The sequence below is a fragment of the Colobus angolensis genome, unplaced genomic scaffold (genome assembly GCF_000951035.1).
Source record: "Colobus angolensis palliatus isolate OR3802 unplaced genomic scaffold, Cang.pa_1.0 Scaffold129, whole genome shotgun sequence".
Taxonomy (NCBI): Eukaryota; Metazoa; Chordata; class Mammalia; order Primates; family Cercopithecidae; genus Colobus; species Colobus angolensis.
In genome coordinates, this window is record NW_012114141.1 from 3258172 (window position 1) to 3275794 (window position 17623).

A 17623-nucleotide genomic window follows, 5' to 3' on the forward strand; every position below is an offset into this window, starting at 1 on the left:
AATGAATAGCACCTCAGGTTTGGCCATAACAGAACTGGATCAGCCTCTCATAGTCACGTCTTCCACTCTTACCTTTAATTTGTATAGTGAGTGTACTTTACACATGTTATTTGCTCTTCAACTGAAGTCCATGAGGTATCCTGAGGGTACGACATCATGTGGATTTTACAAAGAGGAAGCAGGGCCTAGGACATGTCTCTCAGTGGCGAAGGGAAGCTCCAGCTCAGAATTCCTAGGCTCAAGGACTGTGCTGCTACTCTTGGAGTCGACAGAAAATGGAATACTCACCCAGAAGTGTTCTTTTGGTTTTGGGTATTGTATTTCCTCTGGAAAGCTTACTGAATGACCATTTATGATGTTTATGCTTTTACTTGGGACTGTAACTGTAAGTAGTCTGAGATTGTGCTGATGGAGGAAACTGAACTCTGAATTGAATTACATTGGAATGTTTGTGTTTGAGTTTTATTCATTTTACTCTTAAGAATCAAAAGAATAATCAGTCTGAACCCTAGAAATGTCAAGGAGATAAGGGTAGAAATATTGTAATGCAGTAAGGATTGTTCAGGCAAGACACATTTTACCGGAGGGGTCATTCCGTGCTTGGCCTCTATAGACTGTTGGCCTACTGAGCAAGATATGCTCTGTTCATCAGTTTGTTGGGAGAGTTTGGCAGTGAAAGAATTTCTTAAATTACTGATTCTTACGCATTCGTTAGTTCATTTGGAAATGTGCCAGACCCTGGGCCAGATCCTGGGGTTACAGCATTGAAAATGATAGATAAGCTCCTGTCCTCAGATTTTAATGGGACTCGGATCAGAAGACTTTATGCACCTAATTATTTTGGAAAACTGTCTAATTCTTTTTCTATTGTACTAGTTTGCTTTTAGAAGCCTATGTCTTTTCCTACGGTATCTTATGTATATATTGCCTTTTTGTTTACAAAGCACCAGATTATACAACAGATTGTTACTTGATTCTTACAACCATTCTGGGAGGGACATGTAGGGATTTTAATTTCTGTTTCACAGATGAGGGGATTAAGAGTCAAAGATTTATTTAGGATGACCCTACTTTCTCATTTGCCTGAAATAGTCCTGGTTTATGCCCCTTGTTTCTGGTGTAATTATCAATAGCACTCACTTTCACTCTCAGAATTATCCTGTATTGAATGATAAATTATATTGTTGTCCTAAGTGTAAAGGACTTGTTCAAGGGACAAGGACTCAGTCCTGGAACTCAGATCTTTGATAATAGAATCAGCTTTCCTTTATGTTACAGCAGAATATGCACTCTGTTTAGACAGACAGGGTTTAATTGAGCAGTGTGTTACTAGGCATGAGAAAGGAGGGAGATACTGATGGCAGAGTGGTTAGTTAATAAAGTCAAATGGCTGGGCCCCTGGGGCAGATGCCTTTGGGGATCCTGCAGTTGCCGGTGCTGATTTTCCAGTGCTCATAATCTGCTTGTGGTCTTATAATCTGCTGAGGCTTGGGTTTGAATGGGATGGTCTGCTTAGCTGCAGAGTGGACTATGTCCCGAGGCTAACCTTTACAGTTCTCTGCTGGTCATCACCTATGTATTTCAAGGAGATTGCGGTAGAGTGGTCATCTTCAATTTGAGGTAGGGGGACATCTTTTCAACATGCAATGTTTCTCAACAGTTGTACCTGTAATTTGCTTTGGTTATTGGAGCTTGATGGTCAAAGAACCTTTTAGAGATTGTCCAGCCTGGGATGAGCAACTTGGCACTTCTGGCTTCACCACACTGTCAGCAGTGACAAAGCAGAGTGGGTGGAGAGAAACCTCAGGCACTGACTGCCTGGAGATAGTTGTAGGGGATATGGGGAACTGGACTACAGCTCTTAGAAAAACTCCTGAGGAAGTATAGTCTGATGGCCCTGGCAGCTGGCCTGTGGCCCCTGGGGGTATGTAACTAACTCTGCTTTGAGTTGAAGGCTACAAAGAAAGGGAGGCTCCTTGGGGAAAGGCCCAGTATAGCAGCTCTGTAATCATAGTATCTAGCACAGTGCTGGAGAAAAAAAGAGTTCTGTGTTGGCTGTGTTAAATTTCAAATGGAAATTGAACAGGCTATTGGACATGTGAGTTTAGAGTTTACTGCTGGAGATGAAAAGTTGAGGCCATGTAGAGAGTAAGGGAAGAGGACCCAGGACTCAGCCCAGGAATGTGTCAACAGGTACAGGCCAAGCAGAAGAGCAAGGGCCAGCAAAGGAGATGGAGAAGGAGTGGCCAGCCAGACAGGAAGGAAATCAGCAGAGTGTTCTTGGAGTCAGGGGGGAAAGTGTTTCAAGGAGAGAGGGGCCAACTGTGCTGGATTCTGTTGAGAGGTCATCACTGGATTTACCAAAGATGTTAGTGGGTGACCAGAATGACTGGCTTTAATACATTACTGAGGGTGAAAGCCTGATCAGATTGTGTTGAGGAGAGAATAGGAGATGAGAAAGTGAAGAAGACAGGGCCATATGTAACTCTTGAAATGTTTTTCTTTCTTTCTTTCTTTTTTTTTTCTTCACTCTTTTTTTTTTTTTATACTTTAAGTTCTAGGGTACATGTGCACAATGTGCAGGTTTGTTGCATATGTATACATGTGCCATGTTGGTGTGCTGCACCCATTAATTCATCATTTACATTAGGTATATCTCCTAATGCTATCCCTCCCCCTTGCCCCCTTCCCACAATAGGACTCGGTGTATGATGTTCCCTTTCCTGTGTCCAGGTGATCTCATTGTTCAATTCCCACCTATGAGTGAGAACATGCGGTATTTGGTTTTCTGTTCTCGCGGTAGTTTGCTGAGATTGATGGTTTCCAGCTGCATCCATGTCCCTACAAAGGACACGAACTCATCCTTTTTTATGGCTGCATAGTATTCCATGGTGTATAAGTATTCCATGGTGTATATGTGCCACATTTTCTTAATCCAGTCTGTCACTGATGGACATTTGGGTTGATTCCAAGTCTTTGCTATTGTGAATAGTGCCGCAATAAACATATGTGTGCATGTGTCTTTATAGCAGCATGACATAATCCTTTGGGTATATCCCCAGTAATGGGACAGCTGGGTCAAATGGTATTTCTAGTTCTAGATCCTTGAGGAATCGCCACACTGTTTTCCACAATGGTTGAACTAGTTTACAGTCCCACCAACAGTGTAACAGTGTTCCTCTTTCTCCACATCCTCTCCAGCACCTGTTGTTTCCTGATTTTTTTAATGATTGCCATTCTAACTCGTGTGAGATGGTATCTCATTGTGGTTTTGATTTGCATTTCTCTGATGGCGAGTGATGATGAGCATTTTTTCATGTGTCTGTTGGCTGTATGAATGTCTTCTTTTGAGAAGTATCTATTCATATCCTTTGCCCACTTTTTGATGGGGTTGTTTTTTTCTTGTACATTTGATTGAGTTCTTTATAGGTTCTGGATATTAGCCCTTTGTCAGATGCGTAGATTGCAAAAATTTTCTCCCATTCTGTAGGTTTCCTGTTCACTCTGATGGTAGTTTCTTTTGCTGTGCAGAAGCTCTTTAGTTTAATTAGATCCCATTTGTCAATTTTGGCTTTTGTTGCTGTTGCTTTTGGTGTTTTAGACATGAAGTCCTTGCCCATGCCTATGTCCTGAATGGTATTACCTAGGTTTTCTTCTAGGGTTTTTATGGTATTAGGTCTAACATTTAAGTCTCGAATCCATCTTGAATTAATTTTCGTATAAGGAGTAAGGAAGGGATCCAGGTTCAGCTTTCTACTTATGGCTAGCCAATTTTCTCAGCACCATTTATTAAATAGGGAGTCCTTTCCCCATTTCTTGTTTTTCTCAAAGGTTTGTCAAAGATCAGATGGCTGTAGATGTGTGGTATTATTTCTGAGGGCTCTGTTCTGTCCCATTGGTCTATATCTGTTTTGGTACCAGTAGCATGCTGTTTCGGTTCCTGTAGCCTTGTAGTATAGTTTGAAGTCAGGTAGCGTGAAATGTTTTAATGTGAATGGGAGCAGAGAAATGAGGTGAAAGCTGGATTAAAGGAGAGGCTTGTTTTGTTTGTTGTATTTTGAAAAGCAGCAAAGAACACAAGTGCCTTGATGTAAATCTGCTTTGCCTCTTACTGGCTCTGGGACCTCAGTTTTCTCATACGTAAAATGGGGATATAATAATATCGGCTTTCTAGAGTTATTGTGAAGACTGACTGAATGAATGTATGTAAAGTGCCTGATGTATGCTAAGGATGTCTGTAAGTGTTTGCTGCTGTTGTTGTTGTTACATGTTACATGAGGTGGGAGATCCTAGAGCTCATGTGTGTTCTGGTGGGGAGGGTGGAGAGGGTGTGATGCAGGAGAAAGGATAGTTGCTGGAGGGGAGGCTTGAGAAGACAGAGAGGAGACCAGCCCAGGTGGACAGGTTAGCCTTTGGTAAGAGTAAAGTGAGTTTAGTTGTCATTCTAGGGCATAGTGTTAACCAGCATAAGCCATTTAAGAAGTTAAATTGTGTGATTGATGGAGAATTTTGTGTCTAACTTTGTTAGTAAATCACTTGAGTAAAATCTGCTTCTAGTCAGATTCCTACATACACATCAGATTGATACTCTACTACCATTTAAATAATGCTTCTGGGTCTTAGTGTCTTTATGTGTAAAATGACATATGATTCTTGATAGTGACTAAAGTTTCTTTCAATTCTGAAATTCTCTGAACCATACCTACATTTTTGTTTTAGGTCGTCTCTAGTCATGGCTTTGCCTAAATTTTTAAGCCAGAAAACAAATGAACAGGAGTGAACAGGGAAAGCTAGCCAGGTTTCCAAAGAAATACCTATTTCCTCTACAGAGACTTTTGCACTAGTGGTGACATCAAAATATCCTACATAAAACCAGCTTTTTAAATAAGTGTGATGAAATTTCCTTTTAGATGCTGACTCTGCCTAGACATTAAACATGTGTACTAGTAAAGTTGGCAAATGTGTTATTATTTCACTGAACACTGGAAGAGCATAAATGTTGTTTTATGGAAAACTTCATTTCCTGCCATGTGTTTTAACTTAGGACGTGGATAGTTGAGGTTTCAGTTGTAAAGTCTTTTGATCTGTTAAGTATAAAAGCAAGTACAAATGATAAAAAATATATTTTCTCCACTATGTTTTGCCTATCCAATAAAAGAATAGCATATAACAAGGGCCACAATTACAGGTCCTAATTATATGAACTAGCTTTTGGAGTAAAATAAATATGTGGTCTTCGAAAAGATTTGGTTAATGTTTTTAATCCACATTGCTAGAAATCTGTATAGTATACAGCATTTGTGTTAAGCAAAATAGTAAGAGGGAAGCATGTCTTTAAAAATAATGAATAGTGCAGGTGTTTTGTGTTCCAGACATAAATAAAACAGTTTTGTCCAGATTGTTAGGATAAATAGCAGTAGGTACATTACTGTTTGTATTTCAGGTTGAGTAACTCTAATGCAAACATCTGAAATCTGAAATGCTCCAAAATCCGAAACGTTTTGAGCACTGACATGGCACTCAAAGGAAATGCTCATTGGAGCATTTTGGACGTCAGATTTTCACATTAGAGATGTTCAACCTGTAAGTATAATGCTAATATTCCAAAACTGAAAAAAAAAATTGAAATTCTAAACACTTCTGGTCCAAGCATTTCAGATAAGGGATACTCAGCCCGTGATACCAATAATTGGTCATAGACACCATCCAAATGAAAATATGGCTTAACAGAAAGTATAGCTTTTGTTTCCTTCCTCATTGAATTTTACATTTGGACATTGGGAAATGACTAATGCTTCCATTTCACATGGTCTAGCACTTGATCGTGATGCATTCTCCGCTATCTCAGCTGAAATTCTGCTTCATATCTAGTTTTGTTAAGGAATTTAACACATGCCAGTTAAGCTGTCAGAAATGAAATAATCTAGGTCTAGGCTGTATTTTAACAGATTATTATATCGAAAGAAAAAAATGAATGTTTATAAAATTACATTTCTTTCTTCCTTTCCTTCTTTCTTTCTTTCTCTTTCTTTCTTTTTTGTTTTTTTTTTTTGAGACAGGATCTCACTTGGCTCACTGCAGTCATGACCTCCAGGCTCAAGTGATCCTCCCACCTCAGCCTTCCGAGTTGCTGATACTACAGGTGTGCCACCATGCCTAGCTAAGTTTTTTTTTTTTTCGTAGTGATGTAGGATTTTGCCATGTTGCCCAGGCTGGTCTCAAACTCCTGGGCTCAAGCTATCCGCCTGCCTCGGCCTCCCAAAATACTTTTGTAAATGTAAGAAAAGGGGAGTAATGAAGTAATAGAGACCTCTGATGATTCTCATTACTTGTCTTTGTAACAAGATACTTAAAAAAGAATATGTGGCAAACAAAGGGAAATACCAGTTCTACTAAAGAAATCTCTGCTCTCCCTGACCTCTCCCATACTTTTAAACATGAATTTGGATTTTCTGTAGTGTTCTCTTCCCCTATGCACCCAGCTTAAAAAAAAAAATAGAAGTGCTCCTGAATTCCTACCAATCTTTGTTCTGGAAAACAATTTTAAGTGACTTTAAGTTCAAGTTTTTATTCATTCTGCAAATACTTACTGAGCCTTACTGTGTTGGGCCCTGTACTTCATCTAGGGAGTTGACTAATATGTGCTGGATATGGTCAGAAAGGCAAAAACATTATATTGGTAGAGTTGAGAGTGTGAAGAGAAGAGGGAGGACCTCAGGCAAGGGAATATTACTTGAGCAGGGCCTAGAAGGGTGAGCAGAAGGTTAGCAGAACTGAGAGAGCTTGGCGCATGCTGAATTACCTAGGTGGGGTTTTAGGGAAGGGCAGGTGTTAGGTACCTTTGAGGACCAGCAGGTTGTGCAGTTTGGCTGAAAAACTACAAGCACAGTGACCCAGGAGGAGTCCCAAGTTGGTATGAGTTAAACAAGACTTTTAGCTTTTTTTTTTTTTGGTAGTTGAGTGGTAGAGATCCCTTTAAGGTTTTTAAGCCGGAGAGTAACTCAGTGAGGTTGGAACATTAGGAATATTTGCCTGTTGGCTGCTTTGAGAGACACAAGAAGGAGACCAAGGTAGTAGTTCAAGTGAGGAGAAAGAAATTCTCAGCTTAGGGTGATGGCAGGTAGGCAAGGGAAAGAAAAAACATGAGCTAAATTTATGGAATTTGGCTGTGTTAGGGACAGTATACTAGAAAGAGTCAAAGTTTGTGTGTGTTTATATCAACTGAAAATGTAATTGGCTGTGTTGAGTCCAAGATGCGTCCAGAATTGAATACCTGGTAATGGAAAGAAGCTGATTTTGCAAGGTCCTGTGAGGGTAGGTGCAGCGTTCTCTGTCTCTGCATACCCTGTTCCCCAGTTTTAGGCACCATGCTCAATAAAGGTTCGTGGAAGGAATGACTTGGGTGGATTTCGTTGTAGGGCCTAAATGAGTTTACCATTGGAGCAGAACCATCAGATGATTTAGAGAGGGTCAAGCTGACCTGGATTTGAATCCTGACTTGGCAATTTCTAGCTACGTGATCTTGAGCAAGTTACTGAATCTTTCAGTTTCCTCATCTGCAAGATGTAGGGATAACAACATTGTCTCTTGGGATATAATATGATTATTCACATCAACTGAGTGAATGAATGCATATAAAATATTTAACCTAGCATCTGGTATATACATGAGATAAATGATCCTCAGGCATTGGCTGTTGTTATTTATGGGGAGTGTTGATGTCAGCTTGTGATTGGCAGAAAAGTAATGATGAGTTGTCAGCAGAGGGTGGGAGGAGAGTAGTAGTCTGTGAGTCCTTGAGGACCTCAACCTGGAGTGGCAGAGGGAGTAGGAGTGAGGCAGTTTAGGGAAAGCTCCTATGAAAGAAGTGAAAGAAGGAATGGTAAAGGAGAAAGACCAGGTCAGTGATAACAGGAGGGGACCTGAAAAGTTCAATATCAGCTGTCCCAGGCAAGGAGAATGAGTCAGTGTGGAAAGTACCAAATTCAGAGAGGTCAGGGAGGGTGAGAACTGAGACTGGACATTGAGTTTGGTTGTTCAGAAAGACCCTGACCAACTGTTAAAGAAGAAGTTGCAGGAGTGCAGAAGCTGGGTTACCTGTGGTTAAGGAAAGCATCAAGGAAAAAGGAAGATTCTGTGGGCTAAAGAAGAGCTGATTGTCTCAGTAGAGGAAGGGATGAAAGGCAAGATTTCTAAAATACATTCAAGACAGTATGGCTTTTAAGTTTGCACTGGTAAAAACATGTACAAGCCCACCACACCGCAGTTTCTTGTTGTCCAAGTGAGCAGTCTCTCTGAGATAGACGTTCAGTGCTCAATCTTAAAGGTCCTGGTGCAAAAGCATTGGTATGGTGGCATATATAGTTATAAATGAATAAAATGTAATATATAATGTAAACAAATACTAATTTAAGACAATGAAATACAGTCATGTGTTGCTTACTGACAGGGATGTTTTGATAAATGTGTCATTAGGTGATTGTCATTGTGCAGACATCATAGAGTGTACTAACACAAACCTAGAGGGGATAGCCTACTACACACTTAGGCTACGTGGTATAGCCTGTGGTTCCTAGGGGACAAACCTGTAAGCATGTTACTGTACTGAATATTTCAGGCGTTTGTAACAATGATATTTGTGTGTCTAAACATAGAAAAATAGTAAAAATCTGGTATTATGGGATCGCCGTTGTATATGTGCTTTGTCGTTGGTCAAAATGTTGTTGCCCAGCACATGACTGTACATTATAACCAACACTTAATGAGTTCTGTGGGCAAGCAGCGTTGTAAGTACTTTCGTCAGTATTATCTCATTTAATCCTCCCAGCAACCCTATGAGGTATAGGTGCTATTGTTCTCATTCTATAGCCGAGGAGGGCTAGGTAACTTGCCCAGAGTCACACAGCTGGTAAGTGGTAGAGCCAGGACTAAATACCAGGCAGTCCAATACTGCAGAGCCCATTCTGTTAACAGCCATATTCTGCTGCTTGCTTTATTTTGTTGCTGAATTGCTTTGAATTGCAAATGGCATTAGATGTAATCTTTGATGAAACAGGAATGTACTAAAGGGAGGAAAATTGAACATGAAGGAAAGGGCTGGTGGTTGCTGATGGAGCAGTGTTTCTGAGAGAGTAGGCAGGACCAGGACCAAGAGTGCAGGGAGAGGGTCAGTCATTGAAAATTACCCCACTTGAGTTTTAGGAGAGGAGGAAGAGAGGGTTGGCAAAAATATGGAGAAAGAAAGGTTAGGGATTTTGCAGGAGGGAGAGAAAGGTAGATAATACTAGAAGATACTTCGAGGTGGTGAGAGAGACCACCATCCATCATGAGAATTATCCAGAGGATTTTTGAAAATGGTCTCCACTAATAGTTTGATGAGATTTAGTAGTCCTGTTAGAGTAGTGGGCCTTCATGAGCTGGCGTTAGGATGGGACATTCATTCACCCTGACAGACTTCCAAAGCACCCTTTGATGGAGCTGTGAAGGTCACACTTTCCAAGGAGAGGGCTATATTTTGGTTAGTTGCTGATTTGCTGCCACAAGTGGAGATGAACAGACATAGAAGGTTGAGGAAAGAGTCATGTTGTCTTTTTTCTTTGTGAAGATGTCCCAGGCTTACAGGGCGAAGAAACACAAAGCAGATGGAAGAATAAAGGAAATAGAGACATTTTGAATTTGAGGGGTGTTGAGCCATGAATGGCACATACCTGCATAGCTCCCGAGTCAGACCTATTCAAGGCTTTCCAGAAATCAGATACATCATGTAAAAGTAGTGCTTCTCAAATTATCTGTAGGGAAGGACTCTTTTTGTTGTTAAGGTTGTGAACTGTTTCCATTTTATAAAATATTGTATGATAAAAAATGAATTGGAAAATTAATTAAAAACAAAGACATGAAGAGTACAAACCCAATTTGTTTTCTATTACTAGGCTCAACAGGCACAAGATTGTTCTGTGAAATTGTTAAAGTTGCTAAGTGTCTGCTTTTGATTTCTGAAATTAGCTCTTCGTGGACTCCTTACACACCCAGAAGCAACAGTGGGCCTCACTTTGCCTAATACTGGTGGAGAATTTAATGGCAGCTCCCTGATAAGACCCTGGCTTGTTTACGGAGTTCCCATTCCCTGAGCTCTTCCCAGAGCGCCTAGCCCAGTGCACAGCACATTGTGGATACTCATCGAATAAGTGCCCGCTAAATGATCCCTTGAATAGATGACTTTTGAATGCAGGATGAAATTAAATTAGTGTGATAGCAAGTCTCTCAAAAAGAAGTTAATTAAAATGTATCACATGGTGGTAGGCTGAACTAAAGCAAAGTGTGTTTTACCTTGTTTGGCAATTTTCAAAAACCACATCTTCGTAGATTTCAAAAACCTTAGTTCCCAGGATGCCACCATTTGTCCCTTGTGCTGTGCACGCACTAACCTCAGCCACAGTTCATCTTTTGGTTTTAGATTGTGTCAGCAGCTAAGGTGTGTGGAGCTGCCAATGAGTCACCGTCAGTGAAGAGCCTCCGCTTGCTTGTTGCTGATCAAGACTTTTCCTTTAAAGCTGGCCAGTGGTAAGTGACTGTTCTGTGTTCCAAGTGTGTATGTTTAAGAAGGTGCCATCAGATAGAAGGGATTATTTTTTCTTCTGGAAAAGACTTCTTTGGCTAGCCATTCCCTTGAGGAAGAGGAGTTCTAAATCATATCTCCTCAAGGTGAGTCTTTGTTGGCGCAGAAGATCTGATTCCTTTCCTGGCCTCAGAGCCCACTTGGGTTTTGAGCCCGTGGCTCCTTCAGTCATATATGAAAATTGCTGTCTTGAGTTTTCCACATTGAAATAAAGCTAGTTCTGGCCCATGGAACTGACAGCTCTGATAATTAACACTCTTCAGGAATGGCTGCTAACAGATTGCACTTCAGTAATCTAATCTCCTTGAGTTACATGTTGCAGGAGATTTCATAGGTTTTTAAAAGGTAGTCTTCTGGCCGGGCGTGGTGGCTCAAGCCTGTAATCCCAGCACTTTGGGAGGCCGAGATGGGCGGATCACGAGGTCAGGAGATCGAGACCACCCTGGCTAACATGGTGAAACCCCGTCTCTACTAAAATATATACAAAAAAAAAAAAAAAAAGATAGTTTTCTTTGTGTCCAATGCAGAGTAAACAAAGTATCCTGAAGAGAAGAGGAACTAGTGACGTCATCACAGGGCTCACTACCCTCTTGACTGAATTCTTCTATCATATGTACCTTATCTGGGTTGAATTTAAATACTTTGCCTAATTTGTTATTAGGATTCCCCAATCAGGCCCAGCTCCCCAGAACCCCCACACAAATTGTAAGTCTGTCCCATTTGACTCGATACTGATGAGCATGCTGCCTGGGTAACAGCTCAGCTGTCTCCCTTTCCCTCCAAATGGGGCCTCCCTGAGCTTCAATTCAAGTTCAGTTGTAAAGAAAGCAACTCGAATTTCCCTAGGAAAGGTGTGTTTGGGTGTGTGTGTCCTTTATTTAAATAAAGCATTCATTTCTAAATGGATTTTTGGCCTGTCAGTCTTGATAGTGTTTCTTAGGAGTCACTTGACTAATTTTGGCAGTCCATCTGGAAATGTAATTTTGTTAGAAGGAGGATGTGTGATAATAGCAAGTGTGATAATAGCAAGAGTTCACAGTCTTGTGTGTTAATAGTTTGCCTTTGAATTTAGAACTAGAAAGCAAGATGCTGATTGCAATAATTTGGGTTTGTGAAGCAATTTGCTGCAATCTTTGCACATGTTCGATGATACACATTAAATGCATTTTGCCTGTTTTACGGGGTGGGCAACATATTTACCCTTCAAAAATGGTTTAGCAGTCATCATATTGAAAAGTGGAAACTTGAATTGTAATGATCTGGTTTTCCATATTTCCTTTCTGTGGAAGTGTTTGTGTACTGTGCATAGCACTGTCTCTCTGCTTTCAACTCTGAATCCTGCCAAGACTCAGACCCAGCCTCCTGGTTAGGAAAAGCCTGTGCATTGGTTATTGTGCTGCCACTGTGGTGTGCCTGCAAATGTATTGCACTTGCTAACCTCAGTTACCTGATAAGAAAATGTCCTCATGCCCTAGTGATATTTTTAAAAACAGAGTCCTACTGTGATTCTCAAGATGAAATGATTTGGGGTTGGTGTCATGTATACATCCCAATGAGTGGATTTGGCCATTTCACTGAATTTAGGCCTGGTTTTAGTCTGTGCCTGTCAGACTTCTTCGGAGGTCGGACTTGGGGGATAAGGATCGCTGGCTGGTAGTGGTGACGCTTTCCCTCCCAGGTGTTGATCAGCATTCATTCCAGGCCCCTGGGCCCTCCTCTTTCAACAGATTGTACCCTTACCATTGATTTATGGTTCCAGGGGTTTTGAGTTCCTTTTGATATTTGACCTTATGGTTACAGAATGGCCATTTTACTGAGATTGGCAGTGTCTGTCCCTTCCATGCTGTTGCTTGGATGGCTTTGTACTCTAGGCTCTCTCAGACCATCAGCTTGGCAGTAACCGCCATGTGGCACTTTGGAGAAGAAGGCAAGGATTAGGGAGAGGGAGTGAGAATGTGGCTGCCATGCAGTTTCTGTAGTTAGGATTATCAGACTGGAGAGCTGCTAGAAATCAAGGAGAGGGTTGCTGTCGGGCTTATCTTTGGGGTAAGAGATAGGGCCATGATTCCACATCTCTGAAGTTTTGACTAGTGGCTTCCTCTGACACCTACCAAACTCTGAGAATGAGGTTCCAGGCCCAACTCTAAATAAATGAATGTTGTCTGTGACTAGCTGGAGCTTTGGCCACAGATCCCCGTGTAGACACCTTCGGCATAGATCAGATATAGGCCTCAAGGGACTCTTTTTGCACTACACTGTGTTCTTACTGGGCCTTGCAGAGAGGACTGGTTCCTGTGGCAGGAAACCAGTTCCAAGAACTCTAGCAATCCAATTCTGAGAGAAAGGCCAAAGGCAGAACCACCTCAAAACATTTCTCACGTGATCAGGGTTGAACTTCTTGGTTCATCCATCTTACTAGTAAGCCTACCACTTGTTAGCTCCTTGGTGAGGCCTGCCCTTGACCAGGATTCCTCTCCCTTGGGATGGAAAGATTGGCAGTCGCTCTTGGGTCTGGAGCATGCCACCACTAGTCCTCACACAGTGTGCAGCTGCCCTGAGTTTCTAGATTCACATTTGGCTGTGGTGCTCACCGCCTGCCTCCGGCGTTGGTTATGCTACTGTGGGTAGCAGTGTGTTGTCGCTTAGTGCCCTAGAGACTGCTCAGCTCACATGCTTGCTTTCTACCAGCTAGCTCTGTGATGTGGTCAGTTTCTTTATTTGTCTGGGCTTCAGTTCTCATATCTTCAAAGGGGGAACAGTAGTATTCCTATGTTTTGGGATAATTAAAGTGTTTAGCATAATGCCTAATGTTAACTTTATTTGAATTTAGCTTTTGTTATTGCTAACAAGTATTTCATTCAATCAGTTAGATCTTATGTGCTGATAAGGCCTAGGGGACAGATTCCAGTTCTTCTCTCCTTGGTCAGTTTCCCTGCAGTGAAGCTGTTGATTGGAAGAGCGGCAGGCCAGGCAGGAGTGGGGGCTCATCACCACGGTGTCATCACTGATGCCCCAGTCAGTACTCAGTCCACACTTGGCTGGGTATAGCATACCTCCTGAGAGGAGCTAAGGCCAAAGCATTTTCACAGAGTGGAGGGAATTCCTGGTCTTAGTGTGTGTGACTTTCTACAAGGTAACATAAGTTTAGATGCTAGAAAGTAACTTTGAGCCCTACTGAGAGAAAGAGGACACCAAGAAGAAACATTAGAGGAGCAAGATTAGAGACATAGGACTTTACCCCTACCCTTGAGCAGGGCTGCCACACTGTAGATAGATAACATCCTTACCGCCTACACGACCATGTGTGGCAGCCCTGATTCTCACAGGACTACACGTAACACAGCACTGTATTCCTTGGCATCTTTTTTCAAACTGTGTTCTCCCCCATTGCTTATCTGGTGAGCACTGTGTGTCTTTTAAGACTGTTTAAAGGGCATCTCTTCTGTGAAGTCTTTCTTAATTCCTCTACTCCTGGTAGAATTGACTCCTCCTTCCTCTGCCTTGCCCCGCTACGCTAAGCAGATTTTATCGTTGTCCATTTAATTGTATGTATTTGTTAATTTTCCTCCTCTTAGAGTGGGTTCATTGAGGGCAGGAACTAAGACATACGTGCATCTTTGTTCCTCTAGCCAGTACCACAGTGCCTGTATATGGTAGACAGGTGCTCTCCTTGATATTTGCATTAGGTGAATGAGTGAGGGGCTCTGAGAACTGCAGGAAAGGACTAAAGAGTTCTGGGATCTCATAGTATAGCTGCTGTGTGCTTGGCACTGGGGCTCCCTTTGTGCACAGGACCTGGCTGCCTGGTGTGTCATGGTTGGATGTGGACATCCACTGCTTTACTGCGCACCTAGGCTCCTTCTGCATACGCTCACTCATTGGGTATATAGTAAGGGCTTTAACTCATGGCTCCACGAGTGCTCATCCTGCAAAGGACATTTTTAAAGGTGTGTATTTAAAGTTTAATTCTTTCTTGGATAGATGTTTTATGAAATATGTATTGTACATATTTTCTTAAATCCATTCGGATGAAGTTTTTATGTAACTTAAATTCTGTATTTTTTAATGAAGAAGTCCTTTTTTTCCCAAAGGTAGCTCTCCAGAGTTACTAGAGAAGAAAGTTACCTTTCATTCAACTGAGAGAATGGTCATCATCAGCATTGAGCAGCAGAGGGCACTGTAGTTCAGGAGATGAAGCAGCAAAAGTAGCTCATTAATGTGTTTATTTTTTAAACGTGGAAATGATGGAGATTTTTGTATACCTCCTCTGTGATTGCATATAGCAACTGTGTTAACAAATGCTAACGACAGTGTTTTAAATTTTTATCTTGTCAGAAATGAAAAGAAAGTTAAAGTACTCATGGAAAAGAGTCAAGTGAAAATAGGTTAAAGTTGGCTAAAGACCTTTTCTGGAGCGCTTCCAATCCAGAACTGGTTTTTAAAGACTTATAATAAATGACTGGAAATGTAAGGCCGTAGACTGCAGGAGAATATTTTTTTAAGGTCATAGATCAGATTAGAGAACATCTTGTGCTTTTCTTCTAGGCCTGTATGTAGGTAAGCAACTGGGGAAGGATGATACTTTTTGCTGTTGTGATGGCTGTGAAATGCCTAGATTGAATGTTTATGTTTCCCAGATATGGGGATGAGAATTTTTTGTGGTTCTGTGTTCCAATACATATTTCTTGGCATGTGACTAGGTTTATTGCATTTCCTAGAATCCTCACCAAAAAAGGGTTTCTGTGGCATAGAATTATTGAAAGCTTGAAACCCAGGAGTTCTGGACTATAGGATGTGGTTAGAAGAAAAGAAGGAAATGTTAAGACTTGTGTAACTCAAAGGCCATATCAGCCTATTAAGTCTGTCAAATGCTAGTGGGAGAGTTTTTGTTGCTTTTCTTGCCACTTTTTTCATACTTTTTAAAACTTAAAAAGATTGTTATGTTGAGATATATTCATATAAAATTCAAACATTTAAAGTGTACAATTCAGAGGTTTTAGTATATTAACAGAGTTGTGCACCTATCAGCATAATCACGTTTAGAACATTTTTACCCAGAAAGAAACTCTGTAATGATTATTATTCATTCCCCATCCTCCTGCCTGGCTTAGATGACCACTAATCTATTTTGTCTTTGTGGATTTGTCTCTTATAGACATTTTATACCAGTGGAATCATACAGTACAGCGTGTGGTCTTTTTGTGATTTGCTTCTTTCACTTAGCATGATTTCAGGGTTCATCTGTGTTGTAGCCTATATCAGTACTTCATTCTATGCCACGTTTTGTTTATATCTTCAGCTGATGGACATTTAGATTGTTTCCACTTTGGGGCTATTGTGAATAATGCTGCCATGAACATCCGTATATAAGTTTTTGAGTGGACATACAGGTTCACCTATCTTGGGTCTAAACCTAGGTGTGGAGTTGTTGGGTCTTATGCTAACTGTGTTTAACATTTTCAGGAACTACTAAATTGTTTTCTAGAGTGGCTGTGCCATTTTACATTCCCACCAGCAATGTGTAAGTGTTCCCATTTCTCCAGACTCTAACACTATTGTTTGTCTCTTTGATTATAGCCATCCAAGTGGGTGTGAAGTGGCAGCTCATTATGATTTTGACTTACATTGCCCTAATGACTATTGATGTTGAACATCTCTTCATGTGCTTATTAGCGATTTATATATCTTCTTCAAAGAAATATTAATTAAAGTATTTTGCCCATTTTTTATTTGATTATCTCTTTATTACTGAGTTGTAAGACTTCTTTATATAATCTGAATACAAGTACCTTAATATTAATAGATACACTATTCAAAAATATTTTTTCCCATTATGTAGATTGCCTTCTTAACTTTCTCTCTCTTTTTTTTTTTAAGATGGGGTCTCACTGTGTCGCCCAGGCTGGAGTGCAGTGGCGTGATCTCAGTTCACTGCTACCTCTGCCTCCCAGGTTCAAGTGATTCTCCTACCTCAGCCTCCCATGTAGCTGGGACTACAGGTGCGTGTGCCACCATGCCCAGCTAATTTTTGTATTTTTAGTAGATATGGGGTTTTACCATGTTGGCCAAGCTGGTCTCGAACTCCTGACCTCAGGTGATCCACCCACCTCGGCCTCCCAAATTGCTGGAATTTGTATAGGCATGAGCCACTGCACCCGGCCCTGACTTTCTTGATAATAACATTTGTAGCACAGAGTGTTAAATTTTGGTGAAATCTGTTTCTCTATTTTTTTTCCAACCTTTTTGGTTTGGGGTCATATCTAAGAAGCCATTGCCATGAAGTTTTACTCCTGTGTTTTCTTCTAAGAGTTTATTATTTTAGCTCTTACATTTAAGTTTCTACTCTATTTTGACTTAATTTTTGTATATGTTGTGAGATAGGGGTCCAAATTCATTCTTTGTATGTGGTTATTCAGTTCTCCCAGTGCCACTGTTGAGTAGACTGTTCTTTTGCCATTAAATGCCTTCTAATTTTTGTATATGTTGTGAGATAGGGGTCCAAATTCATTCTTTGTATGTGGTTATTCAGTTCTCCCAGTGCCACTGTTGAGTAGACTGTTCTTTTGCTATTAAATTGCTTTGGCACTCTTGTCAAAAATCAATTCACCATCAATTTAAGGCTTTATTTCTGGACATTCCGTACTTTTCCATTGATCTACATGTCTATCCTTATGTCAGTACAACAGTGTCTTCATTACTGCAGCTTTGTAGTAACTTTTGAAATCAGGACGTGTGAGTCCTACAGATGTAAACTTCTTTTTCAAGATTGTTTTGATGATTATGGGTTCCTCAAATTTCCATATGAATTTTATGATCAACTTGTCAATTTCTACAATGAAACCACCTGGGATTTTAGTAGGTATTGCATTGAATCTGTGGATCAATTTGAGGAGTATTGCCATCTTAGCAATATTAAGTCTTCCATGTCGTGAACATGGGATATGCTTCCATTTACTTAGATCTTTTTTCCAGTGGTGTTTTATAGTTTTTATTGTGTAAGTCTTACAC

At 40.7% G+C, this 17623-nt stretch overlaps 1 protein-coding gene across 3 annotated transcripts in view; it reads left to right on the forward strand.

Annotated features, from left to right (window-relative positions):
- Positions 1 to 17623, forward strand: part of OXNAD1 (oxidoreductase NAD-binding domain containing 1) — a 75724-nt gene that overhangs the window by 13794 nt on the left and 44307 nt on the right. For all 3 annotated transcript variants that reach the window (XM_011933711.1, XM_011933709.1, XM_011933710.1), the window contains exon 5: positions 10454 to 10560. In XM_011933711.1, coding sequence (XP_011789101.1) covers positions 10454 to 10560 — 107 coding nt within the window. The remainder of the gene's footprint in view (positions 1 to 10453; positions 10561 to 17623) is intronic.